The sequence below is a fragment of the Lepidochelys kempii genome, chromosome 13 (assembly GCF_965140285.1).
Source record: "Lepidochelys kempii isolate rLepKem1 chromosome 13, rLepKem1.hap1, whole genome shotgun sequence".
Taxonomy (NCBI): Eukaryota; Metazoa; Chordata; order Testudines; family Cheloniidae; genus Lepidochelys; species Lepidochelys kempii.
In genome coordinates this window covers 29,017,684-29,035,318 of record NC_136392.1, presented here as the reverse complement: position 1 = coordinate 29,035,318, position 17,635 = coordinate 29,017,684, and the positions used below count along the sequence as shown (strand labels likewise).

General features: G+C 44.1%; 1 protein-coding gene across 6 annotated transcripts in view; it reads left to right on the top strand.

The window, feature by feature from the left end:
• Positions 1-17,635, top strand: part of TOX2 (TOX high mobility group box family member 2) — a 258,089-nt gene that overhangs the window by 88,014 nt on the left and 152,440 nt on the right. For 5 of the 6 annotated variants that reach the window (XM_073309923.2, XM_073309922.2, XM_073309916.2 and 2 more), the window contains exon 2: positions 7,073-7,138. In XM_073309923.2, the coding sequence (XP_073166024.1) occupies positions 7,073-7,138 (66 nt within the window). Of the gene's footprint in view, positions 1-5,865; positions 5,967-7,072; positions 7,139-17,635 lie in introns of all 6 variants that reach the window. The other variant, XM_073309918.2, reaches the window with a different exon arrangement.

Here is a 17,635-nt window from a genome sequence, read left to right as displayed (position 1 = left end):
TCACTTACACCAGAATCACTCCATTGGCTTTAGTGGAGACACTACTAATTTACACCAGTGCAAGTCAGATAAGAATCAGGCCCAGGGTACATAAAAAGAAACCCCTCATTTCCAAGTTTAGATACACAGGGCCGCATTGTTCACTGCTTGGCATTGTCATTCACGCCTTGGATGTACAATGCTACCAAATCATTATGATTACAATTTGCATCTACTTTGCATTCACTTTACATGGGTGTAAATGACTAACAAAGGTGAGAATTAGCCCCACCCATTGATTTATTTAATATAGTTTTTACCAAACAGTGGCCATTATAAAATAATTAAAAAAGAGCAGAAGAATGATTAAAACAATAGAACAAGACTACATTTCTTTCAAATTAAAGAGGACTAGGAGAAAGTTATATCCAGCTCTCAGCGTGCCTAGATCATTCAAAAAGGAGCCAGATCGATTTTTATTAGAGATGGAGTATGATGACTGTAGGCTCTCAGATCTGGAAATGGATTTGAATTCTGACATGCATGAGGAGTTACTCCAAAGTGAAATGGGAGGAAATAACGGCAACAAAAGGCAAATATTAAAATGTTTGTTTTCTGCAGTAAATCAGTGTGGAATAATGGGACTGCTTGTTTTCAAATGCATTTTGTGGCAAAATGATAATGATGAGAGCGAGCGAGCAAGAGAGCACGTTATTTATCTGCTCTACCTGGCTAGTGCATAAGTGGCAAACATCTAATTGAAAAAATATCCTGACTTGAGAATTTCTAATAAATTTGTTTGCACCCTTATAGCCTGGAGGGGAAAAAAAATCTAATCAGCAATGGGGAAGTTCCGAAGTTTCCACTGCATTTTGAGTCTTGATTTTCAGCCTCACTGCTCAGGTTGGCAATCAGTGGCCCAGTAATTTTCAGGACAGGATTCATTATAGTTATTATGAAGGAGTGGGGGATGGGAGGAAATGGTATAAAGCAATAAAACAAATTTGTTCTGCCAAATAGAATGATGCAGAGAGAGCTTTTCCTATTTTGAATTTGCTCCAGAGAAAGACTTGTATATAAAATCAACTTCCAAATGAGGTCTATTTTCTGTAGGTTTCCTATGAAGAGGTGCTGCAAATAGCTCTTATCCTGAGTTTGTAAAATATTTGGCCTTAAATGGGTGGAAAAGTGAGCAGCATGTGTGTGTGAAAAGATACTGGAGATGGATCTGTACAGTTTATATATATTTATAGGACAGTAAGGATACTGTCACTTTGGAAAGAGTTTTAGTTTTTCTACTGCTGAGAATTTCTACGGTTAGAATAACAGATTTGTTTCAGTGGTAGAAATAATTTCCCCAGTAGAAAAAGTTAAATATATACATGGAGCTGCTTGTCAAAGTGCTTTGTCATGTGATTCGCCTTCAGCATCCAAATATGCGCACCCATGGCGCGGTAGCTTTCAAATGTCTGGGGTGTTGCCAAATGTATTTGTGCTATTGATTTTCACCAGTGCAAGGCTTCGATCCTGCAATGGAATCAGCTGGAGCGGGCCTTTTTGGTCCACCACTGTGTCAATGGTTTTCTATGCAGACATAAGGGTCTGAGCTAGCTGATCCCATTGCTGGAATTGGTCCTAAATAAGCTCAGAACCAGGCTCTTGGTCTCTGAATTCTGCTAATGCCAAACAGCTTGAATAGCCAGAACCCCAGCCTCTAGAAGGCAGTATGTCTTTTTGGGGCTGAGTCGTTATTAACACTGGCACAAAGTGGGTGTGAAACAGCTACTATTCTGATGTGGTAGCACTTTATACCCACTCTGCACTGGTGTAAACGAGAGCAGACTTCATCTTCTGCATTCTGAAGGCCCTGCTGTCAGAGTTCAGCTCCACCAGACCGAGATCCTGATCTCGGTTACATCACTGTAAACCAGTGGAACTCCTCCAGATTTACACGGATGGGATGGAGTTTGAAGTCTGGGCCATTGCGTTTTAATGAAGTTGCTTGCATCAGGGCTAAATTCAGGGTGTGGTTTGAGCACTTAGACTCAGTCCGCTCTACAGGCTGTTAGCAGCATGGCTTTACCAGTGTGTGTGGTGTGCAGAGGAAATGACGACCTCGTGGTGACAATATCTCCAGTAAGTGAAATCTTTCTCCTTTCCACTATGCTTTATTTTCACCGTGTGGTGGAATTCACTCACTAGAGCACCTTCAGTTGGCCGTCTCGGGGATTAGCTCTCTCGGTTGGCGCGCCCCCTTCTAGTGGTGCCTGTCCCACCATCTTCTCCACCTGCAGAGCCACCTAAGTCCAGGAATCGTAGCTTCCTCTTCATGACTTGGCCCTCTGGCCGTGTCACCATCTGGGATAGAAGAGCATCTCCCAGTTCTATAGTCCAGACACTTCCCCAGTGGGAAGTGGGGCGGGGAGACCCGGGCCCTTTCGCTACTCTGGGTCCCAGCCCAGGGACCATGTGGCTAGCAGCCTCTTGCTGCAACTCTCTGACTTCTCTGGCAGTGCTGCTTCAATTCCCTGGGCGACTTCCCTGTGGCTCCAGCACCTTCGTCATCCTCTTCTCAGGGCCTCCACGCAGCACATCCCAGCAGCCAGCCAGGAGCTCTCTTTTGCTCCCCCTGGTCCCTGCCAGCAACTGCTCTGTCCAAGGTGCTACCTTCCTGCAGCCCACTAGAAACACAATCCTTTCTCCCCTACACCAACAGACTCATTCTGGTCCTGCAGCTCCTTTTGTGTGAGCTCACTGGGCCCTGATTGGCTTTTCCGTGCAGCCTCCCTCCAATAAGTTGCTCGCTGCGCAGTTTCCCAGGGCTGCTTTTAACCCCTTCCTTTCTGGTGTGTGGTGAACACCCCATCATGCCCTATATAAACAAAGAGCTATTTTTATTCACTTCGGTAGACTCTCTCCAGATCATCATCAAAAAACAAAACAAAACCCGAGGAATACTTAGAGACTTACAAATTTAAATTGCATCTTAAAATTTAAAATCTAAATTGCATCTTAGAGACTAACAAATTTATTTGGGCATAAGCTTTCGTGGGCTAAAACCCACTTTATCGGATGCATGCAGTGGAAAATACAATAGGAAGATGTAGATACACAGAGAACATGAAACAATGGGTCTCGTTGGTATGGCAATGAGTATGGCAACCTCTGCAAACGCAGGTAGAATCTCTGCATATGTTCCATTGAGGTCATATTTTCAAGGTTTTCTTAGCAACCATAATGGCTAGAGACTAAATTTGTATTTTAAATTAAAACCAAGGATCTGGAGAACAATTAAAACGCCTGGCCATACCCTCCCACGCACCTTTTGTCCCCTCTTAGGGAGCATGTGCCCATGCTGGTTTAGAAAATTGTTGCAGGCCTGGTGCACTGGAATTACTTGGATTTAGTGACTTCCAGGAGTTTATAAACTGGTTAGAAAGGGTGAAATTCACCCTTAGACCAAGGTCAGCACAAGACTATGCTCCACTTAAATCCACAAAATGAGGTTTAATCTCCAGTGTTGCCTACATCCTGGTCCTCCTGCACAAGACCAGAGGCAGTCATCAGCCTGTGGCCCTGCTTCTTATCTTACACTGGCGTAAACCAGACAAAACACTGGTACAAATACAATGTAGATGAGAGCATACTGCAGCCAAGAGTGGAGCATACCCCAGTGATGAATGCTTAGCAACTATCTCATGCCCTTTGTCTGCAGATCTTTATGAAAGGTGGAGAATTATGATCATCCCCATTTTATAAATAAGGAAACTGGGGTGTAGAGAGAGGAAGTGACTTATTCAAGGTTCCCCAGCTGGCCAGTGGCAGCGCTGGGAACAGACCCAGGTTCTCCTCACTCCCACTCCAGTGCCCTTCCCAGTGAAGAAGCTACCTACCCTATACCTACCCTATATAGGGTATACCCTATACCCGAATACAGACTAACACGGCTGTTACTCTGAAACCTACCCTATACTGTTAGTTTGTCATAAATATCAATAATGGCCAGTCCTATGAGCTTCTCCCTCTCAAACAGCCCCACCACTGCTTTCTAATGTCTGAACATTCTCTACCAGGTTGTCTAGCATTCTGTGCCAGCCACCCGACAGCTTCTGCATGTTCTGCCTTTTAAAGGTGTGGTGAGGCAGGGAGACAGTGGAGTATTTGGGCGACATGGCTGCTTGGGAAACTTAACACTTGGAGAAACATAATGGCTTTACATCTGAACTGGGTTAAAAGCATGCAGATATGGAGATGGATATTTTACAAGTACTTTTAATTAGTATTTTTATATGTAATAACACATGGTCAACTTCTGAGAGACCAGCCCAGAACTCCTCGGGAAGTCACCAGGAGCGGGAGCTGCTCATCGTCTCTTGTGACTGATCTCATGGAGTTTCTTCTCCACCATTAACTGTAAGGGAATCTGTCCCACATTTCACTGGGCTCACCTTTTAACCCTGACGAAGCTGCTGCAATGCTGCACCGTCAGTGCAGGTTAATGGTTGTCACACCATCTTGTGTAATTTGGCTTCTTTTAATTTGGCTTGTTCTCTGACTCCAGGAGATAATCTGGCCATTAAAAGGTGTGTCTCCACCCTAACACACAGCTGTGTGGGGATATAGCTGTGCTGTTCCCAGGGGCTTTCCAAACTCCGTGGACTACAGTGGCTAAATCTGTTGCAAGTCTGAGAAGCTGAAGTGTAATTAGTAGTCTATAGTCAGATTGATAATCTTCATCTGGCTGTGTTTATATTCTTTAATTTTTCTTGTGTGAGCAATTCACTAGGCATTTACCAGTCAGTTAATGCACAACTGGTATCTGTTTTATAGCCAGGAGCAGAAGAAACACAGAGTGGCCAAGCATCTCCATTTCATCCTTTGGCTTGTAAGGGCATCAGGACTCTCTCCCCCTCTTGCTAAGAATACTGTGTAATTTAGAGCCAATACCCCGACTCTAACTCAGAAATGTTTTAAGGCATATCCCATTGTATTGTCATAATTAATTTGTGAACTTAGTCTCAGGAATTGCCCCAGCAATACCTTGAGATAGAGACAGTTCTGGAAGGGTTTTTTGGTTCTGATTCTGAGAGAGCTGTTCCAGCTGATTAACAGGAAAAGTTTTATAGCTCCAAGGTTCTGGAGTCTAGTAACTGGGTTAGTTGTCTGGTGCTGAATGCAAGGGGGGCATGTACATTCTCATTGAGCTGATCGTACAAACGTAGCCAGGTCATTCTCAAGCTGCCTCTGGAACGGACTCATCTTTGACCAGCCACAGGGAGGAGACCTGCTGCAGTCAGAGCCGGAGTGAAAAGGGAATGGCTTCTTGCCAAGTTTCCAGCTGATATAGACAAAGAAAGTTCCCTGCGGGCATGAGGTCTGATTTCCCACAGTGTTACACTGGTGCAGAACTAGAGTAATGCAAAGGTGAATCAGGCCTGCCCAGAGATTCGTAAACTGAAAAGAAGAAACGATTTCTCTGTGCCCTCAAGACATTTTCATTCCAAAGCAATTAAGGCTTCTTCTAGCCAAATATAGGCCTATAGTGAACCTCTCCTCCATATTTTATAAAGACTCTGGTCAATGTGACATGGCCTTATGCCTATAACAAGAGTCTAGAACAGTGCTTCAGAATGCAGGGTGCTTAGCTCGTTAGCTCCTGCTTGTTAATTTGAATTAACAGACCCAGGGCCCACTGTGGTTTGCAGGGTGTGTTGTGTCTTCCAATAGAAGGGAAAAAAGGAATGCTACTCTCCAGGTAACTTTTAGAGATTAACTATTTCGTCAAAAGCCCTTTAAACTGCCATGCTTGCCTCCTCATTGCCGGTTACAATTTGCTGATGAACAGATACCTTCTCCCATTTATAACCTGCCTCTTTTCCCAAACAGCTTCCTACTCAGTGCTCGCGATTATCCTGGTCTTGTAACCATGGAGGCAAGTGTGGTATCAGGAATAGTGATGTCATTGACTGAATCAAGCAGCTCAAAAGGTGCCAGTCTCATGCGTGGATAATGCACGTGTAACAGTGGTTTCGTGTGCGTGACCCTATCTCTCCTGGGTAGCTGGCCCTGGCCAGTTTAGCAGCCGCCTGCTTACACATAGCTAAAGTGGAGCAGTTTTAGCTCTAGTGGCAGAGGCCTGTAATTTGTGCTAAAGATCCTGATTTTGATGGTGTCTGTTTGTGTGGCCTCATAAACCTGGGATCAGTTATTCAAGGAGTATGTAGGAATCATGCCTAGCTAAAGATAATTTTGCACATTCAATGCATGATCTTTGCATCATACATAGTTGCAGTTTTGCTGGCACAGGACTGTGAAGAAGGCTGAATGGGAAAAAGTGTAGCTCTGACTTACACATCTTTGCCATTAGCAGTGGCGAGAAAGGAAATAAGGAATAAAAGATTTGAAGGTTTAGTGTTATTTTTAGTAAGCTCTTAGCCTGGTTAACCTTTGCTCCAACTATGTCTATGGTTTTTGATTTGTATGGTTATGATTAAAATGGTTGGTTAATGATTTTTCTAAAAATTAACACAGCGGTGCTTTGGCATTCTAATCACCGTTAACGTCTCCCTTTATTGGAAAGTATGTATGATCCAGAGCTGTGCTGCAGTGCCGAGCTAAGAGTGTAGCTAGCTTGTCATCATGCTGCAAGTGCAATTTTTATCCCCCTGCTTTCCCTCTGACAAAACCAAACAATTCTGCCTAGCATTTTCCTGAATGGCCTTCCGTGGAGGGGCTTTGTGTGTGAGAGGGCTGGGGGTAACTGAACGAGGTGTCTGAGAGATGGGAGGATTTGGAAAGTCAGTTATTCTCAGTAGGCCGTGGTGCCTTTCAGTACTTTAGTTCTGTTTGGATGGTTCCTTTTTGAGTGTGTACTGTTGGTCTGTTTCAAACTCTCATGTAGCTGAGGTTATAACCTGGGCCCAAAAACCCTAGGCAAGAAGTTGAGTAAACAGTTAGTTGTTTTAAATAACTATTTTGTTCCTCAGATCTTGATTCTCCATGTTGAGGGGGTGGGAAATGCATGGGATCCAAAAAGCCCATCAAGGACAGAGTTCTGCATTTCACTAACTGTCACTTCCTTTTGTCTTTCCAGTTTGACGGAGAGAACATGTATATGGGAATGAATGACAATAATCAGGAGTTCCTATCAGCGAATCAGGTAAGGGTCACTTCGCTTATGTGGGATGTGAAGACACAGAGGGTGGCATTTTCAAAGTGCCTGAGCAATGCAGGAGCAGAAGTCCTATTGACTTTCAGTGGACTTTTTCTCCCAAGTCATTTGACTGCTTTGGAAAGTTCAACCCAGAGAGACACATTCTGCTTTCGTTTCCATCCATGCCACACTGCTGGTGCCAATGAGCTGTCATGAGTGTAACATAGCAGTGTCCATTGTAAACAATGCCAAGTAAAGTTGTGTTAAGTTATTGCATCACAGATTTCATAATAAATCCATGTGAGGATTTCTATCCAGGCACAAAATACTACCAGCTTCCTTGTTCCCGGAAGCTGATTATCTGCTGTCTGGGACAAGGTTACGGTACATTCCTGTTGTTCAGGCTTCTTGCGTACCTCGTCAAGGCTATAAATTTTGATGTAAACAAATGGTAAACTGAAGACAAGAAGAAAAATTGTTTGCCTTCTTGAGAAGTAACGTACATGAGCTTCTCAGATCCATGCAGAGAGAGAGAGAGGCGCTCTGCCATAGGCTTCCCGAGACTGCATGGAATGGTTCTGTTGCACCGGCTCCAGAGGAGAGGGGCTGCTCTTGCTCAAGAGATTTCTGAGAGTGGAAAAGGCATGTATGTTGCAATCGTCAGGTGTTAAAATGACTCAGCAGAAACAAATAAATAGCAAGAGCAGTGTCTTGTGTTTTGAGAACATGGTCACAATAAAATAAATACGCCAGATAAACTTAACAAGCTACCAAAACCCCCAGCCTAGGGTTCACCCTGGGTGTGCAGTCTGACCTCCCCAAAGACAGTCTCCCACCTCAGATTTCCAAGCACCCACTTCATGAGCGCCTGGACAAGGAAAGGGGGAAGCTGAACTTGAGTTAACCCTTCTTTCATTGGGAACTGGATAGTGCTGCTGACGAGCTCAGATTATCCTGTGTTGTCTGATCTCAAAGAGCTTGATCCCACAAGGCTCTGAGCATTCTGGCCCCATTGCAGCAAAGGATTTAAGGTGTGTTTAATTTTAAGCATGTGCATAGTCCCACTGACTTCAGAGCCAGAGCACACAGTGCCTTGCAGGCTGGGAGCCCAGTGGCAGTTCTTGATAGGTGACACATTTCCGAGAGTACCGTGCAGGTTGTGCATGGCAGGACAGGAAGGGGATGTCCCTTTTGATCATCAGTGCTTGTTCTCATTTGACTTGTCCAGGAATTATAAAAGGGCTTCCTCAAAAAGGGCCCCAGCAAAGCGCTGTACACCCACCACGCTTGGACTGTGGGGCTGAAACAGCAAGGGAATTGTCTGTTGCTTATCAGGATCAGATGCAAAAGAACAAATGATTCTCAAATGTCTGAACTGAAGCCACTGGGACTGCAGGTGTTTAGCATCTTTTGGGATGGAGACCAAAGTGTATTAATGGAGTATGAATCATAAGAAGGGCTGGGAGTCCTTGTGTTAGAAAAAACTCGAGGAGCAATAACTTTACATACTAATCAAGAAAGGTCAGAAGCTCCCAGTCCAATGTGCAGCATGACTCACCTGGCCACTTTGAATATGAAATCAGTAATATAGTGTGGGAGAATGGTCTGTACTGGGACCTGAACTGCAGCTAAAAGGAACCATTTGTATTTCCTATTGTAAAGTGATAAAATTTATCTCTCAGACCTTGTGATATCTTGCTTCCTTATTATGAGGATAACATGAGGGAAACCAGGATAAGAAGCACTGCTAAGAGATGATGAGTAAATTTCTCCTCGTAGACAAAGGAGATGACTTTCTCATAAGGAAAGACACATTGTCATGCACTTGGGAATAAGTGTGCAGATTTAAAATAGGAGACGGTTAAAAAAAAAATTAAACCCTTAAATCTAGTAAATAATTAATTCAAATGGAAATTCAAGCCATGTTTTAAAACACAAAATAGAATAATAGAATATCAGGGTTCGAAGGGACCTCAGGAGGTCATCTAGTCCAACCCCCTGCTCAAAGCAGGACCAATCCCCCAAATAAACTTAAAAAAATTAAGACGGAAGAAATTAACTGTGGCTTGACATAGGATCAGCTAAGGGTAACACTAAAATTTCTAAAACACATAACCCTCTCCACCCCTTCTCCTCCCCCAAACAACACCATATCAGCAAAAAACAAAAGGTGATTTCTTATGTCAGTCTGTTGTAAAAGAGAGACCATCCTGGGGGAAGGGCAGGGAGGCTGACTCTTCCATGTCTCACAGGAAAAGCAAAGGAGAGCTTTAAGCTCCACCACTCAGCCTACTGGCTGGCAACATGAGAGGTAGTTTGTGAAGGGTGGGGTATCTTGCCAAGCTCTTTCAATGCTGCAGAGGGTAGCATGCTAGATATGAGGAAGGATGTCGGCGGAGTCAGCGTGATGGGGTTTGTTTTGGAGAGACCAGCATGAAGGTCATGCCTGACTAATCTAATCGCCTTTTATGATGAGATTACTGGTTCTGTGGATGAAGGGAAAGCAGTGGATGTATTGTTTCTTGACTTTAGCAAAGCTTTTGACACGGTCTCCCACAGTATTCTTGTCAGCAAGTTAAGGAAGTATGGGCTGGATGAATGCACTATAAGGTGGGTAGAAAGCTGGCTAGATTGTCGGGCTCAATGGGTAGTGATCAATGGCTCCATGTCTAGTTGGCAGCCGGTATCAAGTGGAGTGCCCCAAGGGTCGGTCCTGGGGCCGGTTTTGTTCAATATCTTCATAAATGATCTGGAGGATGGTGTGGATTTTACTCTCAGTAAATTTGCGGATGATACTAAACTGGGAGGAGTGGTAGATACACTGGAGGGGAGGGATAGGATACAGAAGGACCTAGACAAATTGGAGGATTGGGCCAAAAGAAATCTGATGAGGTTCAATAAGGATAAGTGCAGGGTCCTGCACTTAGGATGGAAGAATCCAATGCACCGCTACAGACTAGGGACCGAATGGCTCGGCAGCAGTTCTGCGGAAAAGGACCTAGGGGTGACAGTGGATGAGAAGCTGGATATGAGTCAGCAGTGTGCTCTTGTTGCCAAGAAGGCCAATGGCATTTTGGGATGTATAAGTAGGGGCATAGCGAGCAGATCGAGGGATGTGATCGTTCCCCTCTATTCGACATTGGTGAGGCCTCATCTGGAGTACTGTGTCCAGTTTTGGGCCCCACACTACAAGAAGGATGTGGATAAATTGGAGAGAGTCCAGCGAAGGGCAACAAAAATGATTAGGGGTCTAGAACACATGAGTTATGAGGAGAGGCTGAGGGAACTGGGATTGTTTAGCCTGCAGAAGAGAAGAATGAGGGGGGATTTGATAGCTGCTTTCAACTACCTGAAAGGGGGTTCCAAAGAGGATGGCTCTAGACTGTTCTCAATGGTAGCAGATGACAGAACGAGGAGTAATGGTCTCAAGTTGCAGTGGGGGAGGTTTAGATTGGATATTAGGAAAAACTTTTTCACTAAGAGGGTGGTGAAACACTGGAATGTGTTACCTAGGGAGGTGGTGGAATCTCCTTCTTTAGAAGTTTTTAAGGTCAGGCTTGACAAACCCCTGGCTGGGATGATTTAACTGGGAATTGGTCCTGCTTCGAGCAGGGGGTTGGACTAGATGACCTTCAGGGGTTCCTTCCAACCCTGATATTCTATGATTCTAAGGGATGTGCTGCCATCCAGGAAGGGAGGTCAATGGCAGCATGGTTAAGGAGGCAGAGGGGTAATTAACAGTTCCTGTGTGCAGCGCTATATGTGTCTGTTAGCGTTCTGTATGGTGCTCTGTCAGTCCAGTCTGGGGCCTCGTAGCCTGACTTGCATGATAGCTCAGCTGCCTTTTCCACCTTTTCTTTCCTGCTGGGGAGAATATTTTTCTCTCTGGGGCCCGCCAGCTTGTAAGCTGAGCTGCGAGAAAGCTCAGGGCTCGTGGTGTCCTTTGCTCCTGACTTTGCCAGCAGGACCTCTTTCAGCTGCTCTCCTTGGCACACCTGTTGGGACAACTTTGTGGCTCTTATTTGCTTTCCTGTTATTGCCTCTTCTCTTTGCTCTTTTTTATTGCAGCCCTATAAATTGACATTTTCCCAGTCAATCTGCATGGGAAGGAGGAGAGCACAGTTAGTGTCTTCCCTGAATTAATCTGCAGAATCATTTTGGGCTCCCATTCTGATGCCTCTAGAGAGAAGCATATTCCCCCTGTCTGCAAAGCCCACCCTTGCTCTATGGCACCATGCTTATTCCTCCTGGGCTGCTCGGTTCCCTCGCACTGGGGCATACAGGACTAGAGAGGGCTGGGAGGGACATAGGTGGGGTAACAGGGGAAGGCATGTATGAGAAGAGGCAACAGGAGAAAGGAGTGGGAGAGACGAGGGGAAAGGAGGAAGCCAAGAGGCAAAGGGGGCAGGGGTAAAACCAAGAGAAGCATCATGGGAGGTGGGGAGGCACCTGTCAGAGACACAGCAGGATGTGAAGTGGACATGCACTGTGGTAGGGACATGCTCTGCCCCTGCTGCACGATGACCTCCTCCTGTGGATAGGGGGAAAGAAATACACACCAAATGGGTGAAGATGAGGCTGCTCCTGGGTCCAGAGCCCCTGTAATGCTTTGCAGTACTCAGAACCAGTGAAGAGGAGGAGCTGGTGGGACAAGGATAAGGAGGGTGAGACTGCAAGTGAAGGAAGCAAAGCCCATGAGCCTCTGTGGGAGACCTGGAGAGGGCTAGGAATTGCAGAAAGAGCACTTCCCACTGCTCCTGTGCTATAGTGAACTTTGGCTCATTCCTCCCCACGTGGCGTTGCCCTGTCCTAAATAAGCTGCATTCTCATCAATAGCCAGACAGACCACTGGCCATGTGTTTTGCAGCAACGAGAGTTATTATGCAGATCCTGAGGCAAATGCATCTGGGGCCATGGGAAGCTACATGGTGACCAGTTTCACCATCACCACTTGCCTGTACCTTACATCTCATGCATCCTCCAGAGGATCTTGGCCCTGAAAGTCCTGTCCCAGCTTGGACAGGCACAATGCAAAGTTTGGGATGGAGTCTCTGGAGCCACTCTCTTTTCTGGATCTTCCAGAGTCCTGGTTGGGGATCTAGAAGGCATCTCCCTATGATTTTGCAGCCCTGGGGGCCAGCAGTCCATACTGACTGACAGGGAGGAGTAGTGGACCTGGAAGAAGGAAGGCGCGAAGAGCACAAGGCAAAGTATCGGGTTACTGGTACAGACATTATCCTGCCAGTGCTGGTGTTAAGCCTCCAAGCATGTCCAGTGGGGTGGGTGCTCATGCAGTCCGTCGCTGCTCACTGCCCTGCTCCTGAGCCCATTACTAATCCTTGCTGGGGGGGGAGAAGAGAGCAGGGATAGAAGCAGGGTGGAAGGAGTGTGAGAAATTCAGTCCCTGAGAGCATCCCCATGTTACTGTGAGGTTTCATAGCATATTCCAGAGTTGCCAAAAGGAGCTTTACCTGCTGTGTAATGGCAGCAGTTATTCCCTATTCCCAGCTTCCACCCTCATTAGTCGCTAGCCCTGCCATTGTTTACTTTCACATGATTGCTTGTTTACCTAAGAGTGTTTTATTACACTGGCCATGACTTCATTACTAACGACACAAGGGTTCTATTACAGTGAGCGCTCCAGACATTATTTAGTGTTTGCCAAGCACATTACAAGTTCAGGAGCACAGCTCCAGAATCACATTTGAGAGACAGGTAAGTCACCACCGCAGGTATAGCTTTATAGCATGCAGTGGGACACCATTCAGAACCCACGCTCCTTGGGGATCAATAGAAACCATAGTTACTAATTGTAGCATCCATTACGTTATAACCAGTGGATCTGGTTTTTTCTTCATTTCCTGTTCTGAACTTTTACATAGTGCCACTGTGCACTGTAAGGCACGGCTTCCATTCGAGGAGAGACTAAAAAGATCAGGGCTGTTCAGCTTAGAAAAGAGATAACTAATGGGGAATATGCAAGACGTCTATAAAAGCATGACTGGTGTAGAGACAGTGAATAAGGAAGTGTTATTTACCCCTTCCCAAAACACAAGAACCAGGGGTCACCCAATGAAGTTAATAGGCAGCAGGTTTAATACAAACAAGAAATTATATCTTTTCACACAACATACAACTAACCCATGGAACTGATTGCCCTGGGAATTTGTGAAGGCCAGAAGTATAACTGGGTACAAAAAAGAACTGGATAAGTTTAATGAGGGATACGTTCATCAATGGCTATTAGCCAAGATGGTCAGGGATGCAACTCTAAACCTCTGACTACTGGATGCCAGGAGTGGAAGGTGGATGGATCATTTCATAATTGCCCTGTTCTGTACAGTCCCCTTGAAGCTCTGGTATGGGCCACTATTGGAGACATACTACTGGGCAAGATGGACCATAATCTGACCCAATATGGAAGCTCTTATGTTCTTACCGTAGATGCTGCGTTCCATCTCAGAGGTGACTGCACATCAGTGATGGTCAGAGTATATCGTTTGGACCAAATTAATCAGTGACACCTGAGAAATTCTAAATTAATGGATTTTCTGTTTTATTGACCACAAAAGCTAATTTTGGGCAGGAAAATTTTGCTTAAACATATGGGCTAGATTTTCTCTGTTACCCCAGTTTTATGCTGGGGTTACTTTGTGAAATCCATTGAAATCAATGTAGTTACTCCAGTCCAGGATTAGGCTAGCGGGATGCAGTTGAGAATCTGGCCCTATATGTCTGTGGTGGTTAAGAACTAACTCTCTTTTTTGCTTACATGCTGTAGCTAATATTTAAAGTGCAGTGTTGTACTTTCCTGCGCTTTTGTTCCAAAATACCACCTGGCGATTAGATTTACGATTCAATCATTTTTCTGTTGAACGTAATGGCTGTTAGCCTTTTAGATTTAAATGGCCTCCATGTGTAGTGTTTGTAACTGCAATTTGATGATGATAAAACTTTGCTCTTTTTTAGCACTTTCTATCCAGGAATTTCAAAGTGCTTTACCAACCATTAATTAAGCCTCTCAACCTCTTCCTTTCCCATCAGGTAGATACAGTTGGGGATATTGAGACAACTGGGGACACTGACATAGAGAGATTAAGGGGCCTGATTCTGTGATAAGCAGCCCCAGTAACGGGTTGCATATCTTCAGCTCCTGTGACTCAGCACCTTGCAGAATTGTGTCCTGAGTACTTTTCTAAAGTCTCTCAGCAGTAAAGCGAGGCTCAGAGCCCAATTCCCTATTCTAACTGTGTGTACACTTCTTTCCTTCTGAGCGGTAGCACGTTCCAGAGCTGCTATTTTATATAAACAACAGCAATGTACATTTTAAAGCTCACCGATCCACTAATTCCCTGAACCTTATGTTTGAAAGATTCGCTCCCAGGCTATTCATTATATGTCATGTTTTCATGCCAGAAAGAGGCTGTCTCAGTGGAGAACTAAACCCATGAACATGGAGGCGTACAGCATAATAGAAATGCTGACAGACCCCTAGCCACAGTGGTAGAAACTGCTCCATGAGAATAATTCCTGTTGTTCAATCAAACATGAGGGACATATGACCCCAGAAATGAGTCAAATGCGAAATGTAATTCAACCCCCAACAGGGGCCGTGGTATTAATTCCACTTGACATCTGATCAAACGACTGTGGACATTTGACCCCTGAGATGAGTGAAGTATCTATTGTGTCCGATAAAGATGGTAGAGTGTCATTCTTTACCCTTGTCAGTTTTCTTTTTTTGAACCGAAGAGTAGCTAAATAATGTAAAATCCTGAGGAATGTACAGGTAGGTTACCAGTCATCCAGTGTACTGTGCAAAATAAGACAGAAGTGGGACTATAATTAAAAAACAAATGGAGAGACTAGTGAAGCAATGTGAATGCTTGTGAAAGCAAAGGTTAAGAAATTCGGAATGCAGTTTGATACGTATATAAGGCTGGTTGGGTTGGTATTCATGGTCTTTTCCACTTACAGTGAGAATTTAAAGCGCATTACAAACATTAACTAACTAAAGCTCACAGTACCCTTTAATGACAGGTTTCAGAGCAGCAGCCGTGTTAGTCTGTATCCGCAAAAAGAAAAGGAGTACTTGTGGCATCTTAGAGACGAACAAATTTATTTGAGCATAAGCTTTCGTGAGCTACAGCTCACTTCATCAGATGCATTCAGTGGGGGGTTATTGTCTCCATATAATAGATGAGTAAACAGGCACAGTGAATAACTTGCTCGAGATCACCTGTAGTGAAGCAATGGCAGAACTGTGAATAGAATCAGACCTTGGCCTGCCTACTTATGCAGTTTCTCTCACCTCATGCATGTTAGTCAGAGCAGTACAGTCTAATTTGTAGATACACTAGGCTACAATGCAGATCAATGGAAAGGGGCTCTTCATGCATCCTACTGGAGATGGTAAGAGGTGTTTTATAGGGATGATTCTACCTTGTCTTGTTGGGGACAGCAATATGATCCGTTCTGTCTTCACCTGGCTCTTGAATGAGTGAAGCGAGTCTTTTTTTTTTTTTCCCCCTCCTCCTGTTAGTGAGACAGAGAAAAATACCAAAAGCTTTGCTGAGTTTGAAATTGAGACGGTTTGGCCAGGTTCTCTCTTGCCACCTTGTCTTTACCTGCTGGCTAATTGGGCACTGGATGGTAAGAGAGTTTTAAAGGAGGAAGGGTGTTACAGATTGGCACCGGGCACCCCGATCACAGATACGATACGTAATAATGTTGTAAAGCAGCCTGAGTGCTCCAGCAGTGCGATGCTATAAAATACCATCATTGCGACTAGTGTAGCCTGTCTACACATAGCTTATAGCAATTCAACTACATCAGTTCCTACACCGGTTACATTGGTACACCCCTCCCTGCGGCTGCAGGTATACTGCTGTAAAGGGGTTTATATCCGTACAGTTTAGTTTAAAAAGCGATACCGACATAAGCAGCTTCTTTTACTGGTAAAACTGCATCTGCCTTAGGGATCGTACTGATTTAACTATATCAGTTTAGAAAACATTATAGTTAAATTGGTACAAAAGCTTTGTATAGATGGGCCCCAATCTTCACAGTAATGCTATTTTGATAGCATTGCACTGCTGCGGCACTCATGCTGCTTTCCAACGTACCAAGAAACGTAAGAGCTTAGTATTTAAGAACTGCATTTGTGCATAACAAATTGCACAGGGAAGTCTGATCTGGAAGTATGAGATTTCTGTAACTGCACCACAATTTTGGTAACTAATGTACAGATTAGATGCAAAATGCTGAAAATCTGGGGTTGGGTGAAAATAATCTCCTTTCAGAACATGAATTGCACAAGTCCGCTTGTGAAGACACTTGATTTCACAAATCCACTTATTTTCTGTTAGTTAGTATGTTTACTGTTTGGGCCCAATTAATCATTGGTGTAAGTTGGAGCACCTCATTCAAAGTCAATAGAATTGCACCCATTTATACCAGTAATAAATTTGGCCCTAAAGGAATCTGTGTGTGTATATGTGTTACTGTGTATATAAAATAAAGGCCAGAATTTTATCTCACTTAGTGTAAATCAGGATTAAAAAATGTCAGTGGAGTTACACTAATGGAGACCTGGCTTAGGTGAGAACAGAATCGAGCATATATCTATAGAGAGAGACTTGGATAGATATAGTGTGTGTGCACACGCATGTGCATATAAATAAAATTGGGATGAGTATGTGTGTGTGTGTGTACACGGTGTGAATGTGTAGAAATCAACATCTCTCTACTGTATCTATTTGCATAATCTTTAAACTTTGGTCTGTATTAGTCATAACAGATGCAGTATCTCACTGATCTTGGGGGGCAAATGGTCAGGGTTGTTTGATCAGATGTCAAGATGCATTACCATCATGGCCTCTGTTGGGTGTTGAATTACAACTTGTATTTGACTCATTTCTTGGGTCAAAACGTCCCTCTTATTTGACTGAATGACAGAAACTGTATAATTTGTATATATCCCTGAGCCATACGGGTCTCGGTGCCGCTATAATGTGTTTTATAAAGGCACAGCTGTCGTGGTGACTTATTTAAAATGGGAATTTGAAGCAGTGTTCTTGCCATTTAATGCCGTCATTCAGGGTTACGCAGCTTTTATTAAATAATAAATAACATTTAGAACACTCATTTTAACATAACAATAGTTTTGCTAGTAATGAAGAATTGGCCATCACAGTAAAACTGAGTTTGGTAAACAAGCAATAATGTAAAAGTAAATAATAGCATAATTAGAGACTAGTGAGAATACCAGGAACTTCCCCATATATTGCTGGTATTACAGATTAGACGGAGATAGCTTTGGCAACCCGAGATTATAAAATGTGCTGTAAAACTTTGTGGTGATGGTGATGCACTACACTTCCTCCCCTAAAGACCCAGTCTCAACTGAATTGTAACAGAATGTCAACAGAAGAGTTGTATATAAAGTAAGACTGGACTGTGGGCAGATATATACAGTGAGCCCACTCCACACCAGAGCCTTAG